The sequence below is a fragment of the Mustela putorius genome, unplaced genomic scaffold (assembly GCF_011764305.1).
Source record: "Mustela putorius furo isolate JIRA1106 unplaced genomic scaffold, ASM1176430v1.1 tig00003858_pilon_pilon_pilon, whole genome shotgun sequence".
NCBI lineage: Eukaryota > Metazoa > Chordata > Mammalia > Carnivora > Mustelidae > Mustela > Mustela putorius.
This window is the reverse complement of record NW_025422010.1, coordinates 45,445,400-45,461,567: the sequence shown is the minus strand read 5'-3', so window position 1 is coordinate 45,461,567 and position 16,168 is coordinate 45,445,400. Positions and strand designations below refer to the sequence as shown.

The following is a 16,168-nucleotide window of genomic DNA, read 5'->3' as shown; positions in this document are numbered from 1 at the left end:
GTCAGGAAGCAGAAAGTAAAATGTTGGTTGCCAGAGCCTGGAGAAAGGGGAGAGGTGGAGTATTATAATTATTTAATGGGGAAAGAGTTTCAATTTGAGGAGATAAAAAGTGTTCTGAGAGTGATGCTTGTGATAATTGCACAACAATGTGAATGTACTTATGCCACTAACCATACACCCAAAAAAGGTTAGAATGGTACATTTTTATGTTAGATTATTTGACTACCATAAAAGTATTGATTTTTTAAAAAAGTACACAGGGCAGCAGATATCTGAAGATGGGTTTTTTTTTTTTTTCCTAATTACAGACCAAATAGTTTTGTTCTTGAGGTGGTCCTCATGAAATGTATGTTGTCCAATTTTAACATAACATAAACATTTATAGTCAATCTATTCCACAAATTCTAGGCAAAATAGAAAGACTAAGCTGGAAGACCTATTGGAAAACATTGTCTTCCTTATAATTATGCTCCTACCCTCACACCCTTCTCAAGACTGTTTCAGTCATAGCCCGCTGGACCTTGTCTATATTCAAAGAAGACTCAGGTAAAGCATCAATGAAGAGATCAATAACTAAAATAAATACAAGAGATCCATAGCCACTTGAATTGAACTGATGAATAACTGGACCAGACACTATAATCAAGTAGAAATGCTCTGTGTGTTATGATTGAGTAAAAATACCAGTGTGAAGTCTGAAGTGTAAATGTAAATATTATCATAAATGCCAGTTTCTAATTTATATTTGTATGGTACCCAATATCTAAGGACTATACTGCATGTCCTCTTTCTCTACATTAAATGTATTTCAGAGACCAGCTGTATTTGTTGTGGAAAGGACTCAGAGCTCTGGCTCCAAATAAGTCAGTGGTCAAAGTATATTTTATGAAGGATTTAGGATGATTGGAAGAGAAACAGAAAAACCTGTTTTCATGAGCTAGCTGAGGCCTTTGCCTAAAGTTCAGCATACAAGGGTGAGAACAACAGTCGCAGGAAGCATGGTTAGACTCATAAAGGGGGTCTAGAACAGGTGTGAGCAGTGTGTTTTCGGGAAGATGCGATGCAGCAGGAAGTGGTGTCAACTCCAGTACCCTCTGGACAACCAAGAGAAGAAACCCTCAGTCGGGGGAGGGGAGAAGAGGGGATCTGCAAATTAATATTGTAACTCACACTGCCCTTGGTTTTACAATTCTCCACTCTCTCCCTTCTCCTCCCTTTTGCACTATTGTTTACAGCCCCTAACAAGTGTGTATCCCAGTTGGGAGTCAAATGCAAATGACTCACTCAGCTGTCCACCTGACTCTAATGTTCTGTTGATACGAGAACCAGCTCAATGACAGGGGACAGAGACATGAGTCAAACCCATTTCACTCCACATCTTCAGAAGCATATGCCCCTCTGAGGTTACCTAATGATACAGTCCTTAGATTATCTCTGCATTGTTTTTGTTTGTTACTTTGTTTTGTTTTGGTTTTAAAGAAAGAAAGAAAGAAAAGGAAAAAAGAAAGAAAAAGAAAAAAGATGTTAAAATATCTGGGACCAAAATGATCAGTATGTTTTCTAGAGTTGAAAATTGCTGTTTTAATTCTCCCTTTGGGTAGTTTCTAGGTAAAGGGACTTGTAGGATCACTAAACTAATTTTCAAGTTGTTTAAGCATGCCAAAATGTGCTCACACATGAGGGAGTGAGGCACTAAGATGCAGCAGGACACATCAATTTTTCTACTGTAGCAATTAAGGCATCACACACACTTATCAAACTGCTGAGTGACTAGCTGGGGATTAGCTTTTAGGAATGCAACAAAATTACATCCACATAGATTTAACTGCTGTTCAAGGATAAGAATTTCAACACAAGAAAGATGCAGTGAAAGAACAAGAGAAATCCACTGTTCTACATTAAAAAAATTAATTCTGCACAAGATCTGTGCCCGGTGATATACTGGATTTTATTTATTTTTTTAAATTTCATTCTTGGTAATCAATCAATAAATATCTGAACATGTGAACTGAATCCAGTATACTTTAATCAAAATATATATACCATTTTCTCAAATTCTGTAAAGACACAGTGATTGAGAAAAGGTCTGACAAGTGAAAATACAGTCATAGATGCCGGGAGTCATAGAGATTTTAGAGATTATCTCTCTCACTCTCATTTTATCAATGAGAAAAAAAGTGTCACTTTGAGGAGATACAATCAATTAAATCTGGTTGCACTAAAAGTGAATTTTCTCTCATATGTTTTCTTATTAAAGGAATGTTTACCTATTATGAGTTCCATGAAGGCAAAGACTGGGTCACTTAGTTATATATAGTAATATAGTAGGTGTATGTGCAATGTGTATGTTTGTATATGTGGATATATGTGTATAAGTATACAGTATATAACAGATACACTGTAAGTACACAGCAAATGAATGAATCAATGAAACCAATCTTGACTTTCCAAGATCTCAAAGAGCTAGCATCTTGAAATGTAGCATTCTCTAAATGTTCTTATCTCAGAACTTTTGTATTGGAAAATAGTCAAGTACCAACAAAAGCTCTTCCTAGTCTACTACTTATGCTTTATATTCTACCCAACTAATTAAGTTGTAATATGTATTTCTTCAAATAATAATTGAATTTTAAAGTAAAAATCTTAAGAAAATTATTCCTATGAAGTTTTCCCAATAAAAGAGTTAGATTTTAAAGCCCATTCTGTAAATCTTTATTTTCTCTTTTCTTATGAAGATGTTATTTATTGTAAAGCAATTTTAGTATGACAAATAACCATATAATCATGACTCACTATTACCTAAAATTAGTATCTATAGGTAAAGCCATTCATTCAGAACAAAATCTGTGTTCAAGCAAGCCTGCAGAAAGGGAATCAAGTCTGTTCTATGATTATAGCTTTATAAAGGTTATCGGATGTATGGGGTTTTTAAGAACAATATATTAACAGAATTTTTGTTTCTTTTATATAAATTTGTAAGAATCTTACTATTCCCATAGTTGGGACATGATATCTCAGTCCTGTTGGCTTATTGATAGCCAGAACCTTAACAAGGGCCTATAAATGGTCATTTTATACCTTATAGTGACTTATGAATTCTATGTATAGAAATCCTAGCTATGTTCAAAAGTATTAACATATCCAAATTTTCTCATTGACTGTCAATAACATGATCAATTATGTTCATTAATTGTAAACATTATATAGAATAAAATTTTAAAATATGGCTCTTTTCTATATAAATAATCTCAGGTAAAATGAATAACACAAATGTAATTCTTTTAATTAGATAATACTACTACTTATTCAAGGAAATAATACTTTTTAAATATATTTTGTTTCTTAAAATGGTAATGGGGTAAATATAAATATATTTGAGAACTTTTGTTTCAAACCTAAGAAGAACATCAAAATATAATATTGTTTTTGTCTTTCACTTCACCAATACTGGAAATTAAAAACAACAACAGTAACAGTGTTTTGACCATCCTATTACTTTCTCCTTGGTAACAAACCAAGAAGAATCCAAATTCATATTTTCTAATTCCTTAAATGCTAGGAAAAAAGATAACAGAAAGAAAGAGAGGCAAATAGTAGTTTTCTAGGGCCTGGGCCTGCTGTATTCATTCTTAAAAGCTAATGAACAAGTTAAATTTTCTAGGAGTGCAGTGTTCCAGATATAACCACAGGAGGATAGAAACAGGAGTGCTTACATTTGGTTGTAGCAAGTATTGTGTATTATGGAAGAGTACAGGCTGGGATATTTGTATACATATATAGAAATCAGTTGAAAATTCAATTTTGCAAAACAGAAATTCCCTTTTCAGGGAGGTAAAAACCCATATTTAAATACAGTCAGCAACCAAGGTCATTCAATAATTCTCCTTATTTCCCTTTAGCTCATTTTTTTCTTCCTACGTTCACTTATTTTACCCCTTCTAATTTTAAATTCATTTTACTAGTTCTTATCCAATATAGGGACTAAAAATATAAGAGGCTAATGATTTTAGAGACATTTCACTTGTTTCAAAAGACAAATTCATTTGACAGAGGCAAATCTGATCACAACCACAAAACAGGACTTCATCAGAGATTTTTGCAAAATGTGGCAAGGAATCATACATTGAGTGAACAGCTACTGACACAAAGTTAAATCCTTTGTATATGCCCTATTACTATTCTTCATGGTAAATCGATAGGAAAGCATTAACATTCATACTCCATGAATATAGAAACTGAGGCTTGCTGAGGTCAGAAACTTTTCTAAGGCACATACAGTTATTAAAAGAGAAAGCCAGAATGGAAACCAGGGTATGCCTTTTTCTAAGACTTGTAAGATCTCCCGGCTGTCTCCCAGAGCTTGGAGACCAATTAGGCTGACGACCCCCACCCCCACCACCCACCATCACTGAGGCCCGGGGAGAGTGAAGTCACTTCCATGAGAACATACAAGAAAGTGATGAAAGAGTCAGCCCAAACCAATCCTTGTTTGCTTCACTGTACTATACGGCTTTAGCTTATTTTCAACCCCAAGGCACACTTGAAATAAGATGTTTCTAAAGAACTGAGTTCTGGCATTAGGCTCCTTATCCTCAGCCACACCTAGACTAATTTAAGTCTTTTTGGAAGTTTTAGCAACTTTCCAGGCCAGGGAAATATTAATCACTGGATCACTGCTTCATAAATATAACCTTATTGGACCTCAAGAAGGTCTTTTGATGTGTATATTTGTAAGTGGAAACAGGGATGGTATGAAACATCCCATTCTAATTAATCTGTCAGGAAACAAAGTCTCTCTATTCCACCTCTTTCAAGGTGAAGGTTTTGTTCGTTCCTTCAATCAATTGTGGCATTAGCACATTGTGTCCTAAACTGGTAAATATAAGTAAATAGACATTTTGCTTCCTGGTGGAATAGCCTTTAATCATTGTCACATTTATAAACTGTGTGCTATTAGTAAAACAATCCTTCCTTTAATTAACTCAAGTGTGGTTGAAGAAGACGGGGAATCTGTGCTGCTCGCTCACTGAGCTGTTCTGGAACATTCCTTCACATGGCAACCACCGTGCACCCAAGGAGGTGAATCAATGGGGCAAGTGAAAATTACACGTGTAGGGAATGAAACAGTGAACCTTTCCATGACTTACCCTTGAATTAACTACTTCCAGGGAGACGTTCTGAGGCGGGGCGCTTGGCACTAAAAGGAACAAAACAAGGTGAGACGGTTACTGCCAAAGTCAGAAAAGAGAAACCACAACCTTCTGTGAAAAGAGAAAGTGTGACTTTCACAGTTCATGATGGTAATTAGGTAGGCTGATCCAGGTGGAACTTCAAAATTTTCCTGGAGAGATGAAAAGTAACTGCCTCTGTTTATTTTTTCTCACTTGGTAGCACCAGGCATCCATATAAGGAGTTCTCCCCACCCCCCCAAAAAAAGCGTTAGGCAAGAGAGCACCTGTGGGGATACCAAATACTGCCATTTAGTTACAGCTTTCTTGTTAGAACCTTCCCAGAGAAACCAATAAGAATACACAGGAGATTTCCCAGAGTGATTTTAAAGGCTTAAGATATTGTGTCTTTCAGGATCTGCATGGTTTTATTATAAAATATGTCATTCTAATGGTCACTCATGTTGCTTAATCCTCTCACTGCAATTTTTATTATCTCTTAAAATGTGAAAAGAAGAAATACATATGTCTTTTTATCTGTGTGTAATTAAACCTGTGTGTCATAGATGCAAGCAGGTTATCAAATAGCTCTCAGTGAGTCAAATGCATTAACCAAAAAGAAAAAAAAACAAAAACAAAACACAACTGCTTATTTTTCTTTGTGGATTTTTCTGTTTTTTTTTTTTTTTCTCTTACTTGAATTTTGATTGCCCCTTTCCTTCATGGAAGAAGGAAGAACATGTACATTTATTTTTTTAAACAACACTTCTAGTGGATATTTACTGTATCAAAAAATGAATACTCTATCATGTCAGTCATTCAGAGACTCCATTCACTAAATGGGTGTGTGTGTCAGACACTTCCTAGATGTCTGAGAAGAATCATAAACAAAATAAAGCTTTCTGCCCCACAAAAGAAACAGAAGTAGCATTCAATAAATGCCTAACACGTATTAACCTGTAAAATGAGTAGTCCTTATTTTGTTCATGACAATTTGATTAATTTAACAGAGAAGAAAGGCTCTCAGCATTTTCAAGAATTTAAGGGCCATTTTCTGTCATGTCGCCCCTTTTTTAACTTGAACTTGGACAATATCTACATTTCTTGAGGGTACTTATATTTTACCGTGAATTCATTTATGCCCTACTCTGAGTTTACCTTCTGAAAAGTAATCACCATGAGGGCATGGTATGTGTCTGATTAATCTGTATGGCCCCCAGACTGACATTCAATTAACAGCTACTGACTCAATGGTTACATGAACAAATAAATGCTTACTGAAATATTAGCTCCTAGGCCTTTCTGGACACCATAGAAATTATAATCACTTACTCTGTTTTGATTTCGAACTTCTTATCTTATTATCTTAGTAATAGGTGAAGGTTGTGAGCAACGTAGCTTGTGACCAAAAAAAAAAAAACAAAACAAAAACAAAAAACAAAAATCAAACCAAACCAACCAAACCAAACAACAACAACAAAAAAACACTCACTAGAGGCTTGTTTTCATGAATTAGGTCAACAAGAATTCTTTCAGAAATTATTTTGTAATTTAAGAAATAGACTTTATCATTCAACTTATTTTAGTTCATATTACATTTCTTTCAAATACAGAATATAATGCTTACAGAGTGCTGGATTCTTGTCACTTTAGATGCTGAATCCTCAGTATCAATAAGAGTTATCAAGTGTGACTGGGTATTTACCCCAAAGATACAGATGTCGTTCGTGAAAAGAAGGGCCATCTGTACCCCAATGTTTATAGCAGCAATGGCCACGGTAACTAAACTGTAGAAAGAACCAAGATGCCCTTCAACGGACGAATGGATAAGGAAGATGTGGTCCATATACACTATGGAGTATTATGCCTCCATCAGAAAGGACGAATACCCAACTTTTGTAGCAACATGGATGGGACTGGAAGAGATTATGCTGAGTGAAATAAGTCAATTATCATATGGTTTCACTTATTTGTGGAGCATAACAAATAGCATGGAGGACATGGGGAGATAGAGAGGAGAAGGGAGTTGGGGGAAATTGGAAGGGGAGGTGAACCATGAGAGACTATGGACTCTGAAAAACAATCTGAGGGTTTTGAAGGGGCGGGGGGTGGGAGGTCGGGGTACCAGGTGGTGAGTACTATAGAGGGCACGGATTGCATGGAGCACTGGGTGTGGTGCAAAAATAATGAATACTGCTATGCTGAAAATAAATAAAAAATAAATTTAAAAAAAAGAGTATCAAGTGTGAAGGTCACATGCAGCAGATATTTGTTGAATTAATTAATTAACAGAGAGATTATAAGACATAATAAAAATGTTTTTCATACTCTGGGTTTTGGCCATAACAAGCTTTCTTTCTGCAGTTCTATTTTAATTAATGTAAGACATACATATGGTACAATGCACAAATCGTGTATGTGTGACTGGATAAAGTTATATGTCTGTAGGAGCATTCACATTTAAACAATACCTGGATCAAGATATAGAATATTTTCAGTATCCTGGAAAGTTCACTTGGGTCCCTTCCCAATCAATATCCTTCTGAGAGTAACCACGAGTCTGACTTCTAACACCATTGATTAGCTTAGCTTGCTTTGGAGCTTACTAAAAATGAAATCAGTTATTTTGTTCAGGTTGGTTTCTCTCATTGCGATTTCTTGGGATTCATTCTTTCTGCTGCATCTTGCAGTGGTTTCAGTTATTTCGTTTGGTTTTTTATTGGTCGTATTCTAAAATATTACCATTATATTTTATATTTACTCATTCTATTGATGAATGGCATTGGATTACGTTCAGTTTGGGGCTATGAAGAATAAATCTGCTACAAAAACTTTTGTACATGTCTTTTGATGAAGAACTGCATTCATTTCCTTGTTATATACCTAGGCCTGGAAAACCTGGGAGCAGTGGAAACTCCTACGGGGTTATATATATGTTAAATATAGAAAATTTCCAGAAATTTCCATATCCTTACCAACCTTTGTTTTTTTCTGAATCTTTTCCATTTTAGTCATTTGGTAGGTATGTAGTATTTTTATTTGCCTTTCCCTGAAGACCAGTCATGTGGAACATCTTTTCACATGTTTGGTGGCATTTGGATGTCCTTTTTTGTCAAGTTCTTAAAATGTGTGTGTGTGTGTTTTAACAGATCAGTTTCCTTCAAAACTCATTTCTAAAATTTTCTTTCTTTTATGTCTTAGATTCCATTTTCATGTTACTATGATTAAAACACTAAGATTTTTTTCCCTAAAGATTAATCAGAAGGGCTCTTTTGCATTTGACAAACTTCCCATCTTCTTGACTCTTCCCAAATGCTATTAATGAAACGGACTTCCCTAAACTATCTTCACAGACTGTGAACATCCCTGTTCAGTTTCCAGGAAAGGGAATAATGCAGAGGCTTTAGTAAGACCATCTCCACATTCTATTTCCATGAAAGAGGAAATATTAGAGGAGGCTGGAAATAATAACAATGTGTGTGGTCAGAAAAACTGAACAGAATGACATCCTCACAACGAGAAAGAATTTAATATAATCTATGTTAAAATTATTCTGTAAAGCATTGAAAATTAAAATAAGCACCGACTAAAAAAAAAAATGCCAAGTGTTACATCATATAACTTCACAAACTTGGAGCACACTAGCTGTTCTTGCCTTATGTAATTAGGAAAGAAAGAAGCGAGTTCCTCTGAGAGCATTTTTAGTTATCAATCTCTATTCCCTCCCTCTCACTATAGGCTCCCCTATTATTGATGTACAGTAGGTAAAATTAGATGCTTGGTGGAAGTAAATGGAATCCACATTTATCTGAACTTTTCTTTATTTGATTTCCCAAGATGTTTCATTATCTCATGAGTGAAAGAGGAAAGCCATAGTTCATTATTTTCTCTTCAAAATGTCAAGCAATTATCATTTACAATTGGCTTGTTAAAGCCAATCAGAGGCATTTGGTCCAGAAACTCCCCTCAATATGGTAAAACATGCAGGTTTGATACAGAGGATGATGATGCATTCTGCAAAGTAGATAAAATTCCCATTTGTAAATGAATCTCCATATAGAAATGCACTCGAATTCCTCCCCTTACCAAATGTGTGCTGTCCTTTACACACAATTTATGGATTGAAATAACTGATATATAATGATGAGCTTTGTACTTTAAGCAATTAGCAGGAGAAATTCATTACAGAATAAGAGAAACTCAAGATTTTTTCACATTAAATCTTGCTCCTTTTCTTACTTGTGACCTAGCTCTGCTGCTTACAAGCCTTGGCCTCTTTCTAATATTAGTTTTGTCATCTGTAAAGTAGGAAAAAAAATATAATACCATGAGGATTAAAGGTTAATAATGTTAAGTGATTAGAGCAGGGCCTTGCACTAATAAGTACTCAATAAATACCAGTGACAACAGCAAAAATTACATTCTTATAGTTAAGTGCGCCTATGAAATTGGGTCCTTCTACTTTGGGGCACAGAGCAAGCTGGCACAGAAATTCATAAATATTAATAGATTCATAAAATATTTTAATGACCTATAGTTGTCAACTAGTTCAAGAGATGGTGTTTGAGAACAAACTAGCAAAATTAGTTACATTCCACCCTAACTTTAGGCTCTCTAGATCTGACATTCTAAAATCCCAAATGGTTTAAAGAAGTGGATAAACAAAGAATACCATAAGTGGAGGGATCTGAATGAAAAACAATTTTTCTTCCCAGAAAAACAGTGAAAGTAAACTAAGTTAGAGACGACAGCTTATCAGGATAAACATCTTCATGAGCATTTTAGCATGGAATACCATTGGGATAACTAATTCAGAAGAATAAAAACATTGTTTTAATTTTTTTTGTTTTTATTCAATTTTTTATGGTCTCAGTATAAATTTTTGTAGTAGGGGTACCTCTGAACTGATAAGAAACACAGTGTTCTCTATAACACAGATGCATTCATTCACACGCACATCTATTAAATTAGCCCCATAAATGGAAAGTACTAAAGATAAGTCTGTACATACTAACAACTGTATTGTTTTCTGAACTGTCTGATTAATACAGTAAATAATTACTGAGATGACGAATGCAGGGATGACTATAACAGCATCCCTCATGCTAAGGAACATGTAATATAAGGAGAAAAAATGACATATATATTGTCATAGATAACACTTATTGAACACTTAAATATATGCCATGCTTATATTTAAGGTGCTCATATGGATTAGGCCATTTAATTTCTACAACATCTTCCCTTCATAACATCCAGAAAGTCAAGGAGAAGACAGCTTCGGGACTGAGGACTGGGAAGTAGCAGACTATGAAATGTGATAAAATATACCTCTGTATGAGGCATGACCCCCGCATGGCCAGCTTTAATAGAATGAAGATATCAGACTGAGCAGAAAGAAGGGGACTGGATAACAAGAGAGAGAAAGCTAAGCATCCAGGAGATTTTGTTGGAAATCAAAAGAGATGATTGATTGTGAAGAGGGTTGCAGACCAGGTCCAGGAGCAGACTCCAAGGGGGCCATTCAGTTTTTGCTTTCTCCTATCAAATGCATCGATAAAGACAAGTTGGCATCCTTTGCACAGGGACTCTTGCTGGGTTAGGGTCATGAAATCCTTTTATTTAGTGACAGACATTTTCTAAGTCCTAACTGTTGCAACACATAGAGATAATAATTCTTGGACTAATGAATAATAATCTATCACTCTCACTTAATGACATTTAAAACCAAAGTGGAGAATAAGGCCACAGTATTACAGTTCAGAGTGTGAATGAAATCTACATAAATTATGTAAAATATTCATTTTCATTTGTTTTCCTTTTATTTTTATAATTATAAGTTGTGAAGTAATTTATTCTGCCAATAAATATTCTATTCTGTCCTCAATAACAGAATCAGATGGGTGGGCATTAAAAATGATACTGAAGTGGTGTCACATATAAAATATTTTTTTAAGTTGAAATTGCAAATGAGCATCACTCCTGTGTCTGTGCTGAGCTGTCCTTAATAACATGCATGACCTTCCTCAATCCACTGATACTGTGTGAAATACGCTTTCAGGTACTTTTCCAGATTAAACAATGATGGATTGGTTAAGGAATCACAAGTTAAAGTCTTTTTTCCTTTGAAATTCAGAGGATCAATAATTTATAGAATTATATACAACAACATGGAAACCTTTGCTGAAAAGAGACAGCTTGTTGCCTTTTTTAATATTCATGGCAGCCATCTCTGCATTTCTACACCTGCCTGAATTTCCACTGGTCCAACATTATATATTCTGCTGCCATTTATTTTCACTTGTCATTAAATTTCCCAACATTTCTTTGTCCTTTTCTTAGATCTCTAGTTTCCTCTGCTACTGCTTTGCCAAACCCTTTTTTTAATTAAGAATTTTTCCTCTCTTTTATGATAGTTCAGAAAATATGTCTAATATTTCACTTACGAGGCAAGTTTACAACTAAAATTATGCATTGCTCTATTTAGTTTTAATACCTTCAGTACTGGATTATTTGGCTTATATCCTTAACACCATATTTTCGAATTAAGTGATATAACATATAGGACGACAGTCTATCGTTTACACTTTTAATTATCCACAACCCTCTCCCTCAGAATGAGAAATAAGAAATAAACCAATGTAAATTAGTCCAAACACATGCACTAATGTGTTTGTGTTTATAGACAATAAGATACCCCCACCCCCACCAATAATTTGAACTCTTAGGCAGTAGTCACACTTTTGAAGATTACCTATTAGGACATTCTGACACAGAGCTTGAAATATACCTTGGAAAGTTTAAATTTAACTGTAAGAGGTATTCTGAGCGAATGAGTTAAATTTTTAATCAATGCTAATATATGCCAAAAAGTTTTAATTAGGAAGCCTTGAAGATGCAATCTATTACATACATGCAATATTACATCATCATTATCAAATATGTGAATCAAGCTTCACTGTCTATAACTTACCATCAGAAAGTGTAACCACTGTTATGTCATCAGTAGATACTCCTGGCCCATAGCGATTATAAGCTAGGAATCGAAGGGTATATTCCGTGAATTTTTTCAGGCCTTCCAGCTTATAAGATAGTCCATCAACCTCTATATTCTGGAGACATAAAATGCCAAACTGTTATTCAGGAGGCACATTAAGCAGAAATGGCAGCCATTCTGCACAATCAGTGAATTGAATATTAGACTCTTACTCACAAAACTACACTCAAGCCTTATCATGAGTTGTTGTAAAACCTAACTTGTGACACACACTCCCCCACTAAATCCCAAACTGTTCTGTAGACTCCTAGTTAAAACAGCACCGTGCTATTTTTACAGTCATTAAGTTCCAATATGTTTAACGCCACCCGAAACATTGAATGGTGCGCCGTATTCCACCCACACCGAAACTCTGACAGGCAGAGGCTGCCTGTGATCCGTGGGAACAGAGAGTTGCTCCTCTACCCTAGTGGAATAATTCACTACGAAACAGTAGGTTTCTTCCTTCTCTTGCTGAAATAGAACCACAGTTCTTGAAACTGGCAGATCCTTTGCCACAATCTTTGTGTCTCCCAAGGCTGTGAGGGGGTTTGGAACAGTTTCAGTACTTCACACAGCTGCAGAAATGAGGTACTGGAGGTGAAGGTCATTGAGAAATCAGAGCCAGTGTGTTCTTAGAAGACACGTTACTTCACTCTCCACAAAGATGCTCACACTTCTATTTGTCTCGGGCAACCTCATTTCTGAATTTACTTAAGTGGGTTGGTGAAATTCATTATGGAAAAGCCAAAAATGCGTTTAAAATGGAGAGGATAGAAAGATGGAAGCAATAGCTAAACGGCATGAGGACAGCAAACAAATAAAAGATGGGATGGATAATTACATAAAAGGAAATCTTAGTGATCCCATTGCGCAATAAAACTTAGGGCTTGAACTATTCTGAATAGGAGTGTTGTGAAACATTTTTTTTTTTTTTAAGGCAAAATCTCTATCATGCAGTTTATGGGGAAGCATGAAGACCACGGTATGCTTGGCAAGCTTCATCACACATTCAAAGAACTCTGTTATCTCAACCTGGGCTCTTGGTTTTTCCATTTAACTGGGCACTTGTCTATATATCTTTTTCCACATGAGGCTGAAAATTTGGAAGTAAACATCTCTCAGTAGACTTATATGTGTCACAACACAGAATTGTTGAGTTTTCAGCAATTATATATACTTATCTATCTGAAAATCTAATTTTCCTGTTTTTAGGGATCTGTGCAAACCACAGATTACAAACAAAATGTAAGAAGGAGGCAAGTAGCCTTCTGGAGTGAGATTTCCTGAAAACAATGAAAAGGACAGGGGACTACAACCTGAAGGACAAAAGGACAGAAATAACTCAAATACACAAGGATGAGATAAGCAAGTTGACTGAGGTCATCGAACAGAAGATCAATCGTCCTTAAGATAAGGACTCATGATGCAAATGCTTTCTAGGACCAGATGAGTTAATACAACTGTGGCTATGCTGGCCCAGGCCACTCCCTACTCAGATAAAAAAGAAAAATTACATCCTTTATAGTGACTTTATCTCATAGCACAGTTGCCTTTCTTACAATCAGAATTCAATTAAATTGCTTAAAGTTTCTAATAACAAGTACTCTAAAACTGATCAGCTATCCAGTTAACGTGCTGGTCTGAACTAAGTTTGCAGATCTCCTAATGGCTCTAGTCCTAGGAAAAACCAACAGGTGGCAGCATTGGGCCCATTCTTTGCCTACCTGTTCCTTTCCCGTGGACACCTCAGTGCAGAACAATCTGTAACCTTGGACTGGACCGTTTGCATAGGCAGGGGGTTCCCAGGTAATAAGAATTGAGGTAGGTGAGGTAGATACAGCTTGCAGGTTTTCTACTGGTCCTGGAACTTGCACTGTATAAAAAAGAAACTGATTGGTCTAAGAGGGTTCTTTTTTTCAAAACAAGCAAAATACATCTTTTACAGCTTATGGAGATTATACCCCTATGTATTATTTTTAGAACCAAATGGGATAAGAAAATAAAATGCAAATATAAAGCAATGAATTTTAGAATCATTTATTTTGAAATTCAGGAGGGGACTTCTATTAATCTAAATTACTTAGTTCATTTTTACAGTGGAGGAAAGTGGTCAAGGAGGCTAACTGACTAGGAAAATGACAGAAAAAGAGTTGGACTCTTAATTCAAATTCTTAGTATGGAAAATCTTCCACCATACCAGCATGCCTTCGCTTGTGTATGACTAATAACCACAGAAGGAAAACGAGAAAATCAGTTAGAATACTTACATGTCACGTTTCTACTTAGAATTCAAATAAGCAGCACAGCTATGGATAACTTACCACATTTTTATTTATGTCAGCATTTTAAAATCTTGACCAATCCTGAGTCATTAAATTAATTTTAGCATCAATTTTCTATTTCACTTTCTAGTATTCCATTTTCTCTCATAACTGCTACTTTACTTAATCAAGAATAAGTACCTTGTTCATTAAAGAAATTAAATAGCACAGGTCCACAACTGGCTACCTGAAACACTTGTGTCCAGATATTTTTTGAGATCTAGAAATTTTCAGTTTTTAGAACGGTAATATGGTGCATGTGCAGTGTTCTATTTAACACCCCAAGTGGGTGTATTTGCAGCAAAATACATGATATTCGGGACGCCTGGGTGGCTCAGTTGGTTAAGCGGCTGCCTTCGGCTCCGGTCATGATCCCAGCGTCCTGGGATCGAGTTCCGTATCAGGCTCCTTGCTCCACAGGGAGTCTGCTTCTCCCTCTGCCTCTGTCTGCCTGTGCTCGCTCTCTCTCTCAATCTCTGACAAATAAATAAATAAAAATCTTAAAAAAAAAAGAAAGAAACTCTTTAAAAAAATACATGATATTCACATCAAACAGAATTACTAAACACTATACATAGCATGGCATAAAGTCAAATCAGGTTTGGGTATGACATGTACTAAACTCTTTCGAATTCCAGATTTGTAAATTTTGAATTTAGGCATAATTTTTTATTTATGGACCTGAATATAAATATATGGTTTGTAAACTGAAAATCCCATACTCCTGTTTGTTAATACAATCTAAATTAAATGGTTTCATCATTGCAAATATAACAATTTTATCTTCAATGTACCATACATTTTCCCCAGCCTTAAATGCCACCTCGCTTTGAACAGATGCACGTTTTAGGCCTCTACTGGAATTTTGTGAGTTTGAATGTCCAGAGTAAAACAGTCTGTGAAAACCTGGCTCACAGAGATCTGATAACACAACTCCTTAGATCAGGGCTGCACCTGTGTCCCAAATCAGTCATTTTTCAGAACGTATTCCATGGTATCCAGCCTCGTTAAGGCATCACTGCTCACACATTCATTTGGGGGAAAATATATATATATATATATATATATTATATTTTAGATGTATTTTATTTATCACCTTCACTTATTTTTCCACCAGTTCTCAGATCTTGAGTATCCCTATTACTGACATTGGTATTACTTCAACTTAACAAATGATTGCTATTTATTTATTTATTTGTCAGAGAGAGAGAGAGAGAGAGCGAGCTAGCGAGCTAGCACAAGCAGGGGCAACAGCAAGCAGAGGGAGAAGTAGTGGGACTCCATCCCAGGACGCCAGGATCATGACCCAAGCCAAAGGCAGACATTTAACCCACTAAGCCACCCAGGTACCCTGACTGTTAACAATTTCTTAAAAACGTAGTTGAAAATAATTTTAAACCTACAGAAAATTTTAAGAATGGAAATAGTACATAGAATACCTATGTTCCCTTTTCCCAGGTATACACATATTCTTTTTTTCTCTCTCTCTCCATATATACATATATATCGTATTTATCATATTCATCATATACAGAGAGAGATACAGAGACAGAGAGTCTGAATCTATCTATTCAGATTAAGTTATGCATACCATGGTTCTCTACCCCCAAATGCATATTTCCTAAACATTAGGTATGTGG

General features: G+C 35.5%; 1 protein-coding gene across 3 annotated transcripts in view; it reads right to left on the bottom strand.

The window, feature by feature from the left end:
- Positions 1-16,168, bottom strand: part of DCC (DCC netrin 1 receptor) — a 1,143,668-nt gene that overhangs the window by 281,811 nt on the left and 845,689 nt on the right. For all 3 annotated transcript variants that reach the window (XM_045065635.1, XM_045065634.1, XM_045065636.1), the window contains exons 10-12: positions 13,932-14,080; positions 12,142-12,280; positions 5,148-5,197 (exon numbers count right to left, since the gene is read on the bottom strand). In XM_045065635.1, the coding sequence (XP_044921570.1) occupies positions 5,148-5,197; positions 12,142-12,280; positions 13,932-14,080 (338 nt within the window). The remainder of the gene's footprint in view (positions 1-5,147; positions 5,198-12,141; positions 12,281-13,931; positions 14,081-16,168) is intronic.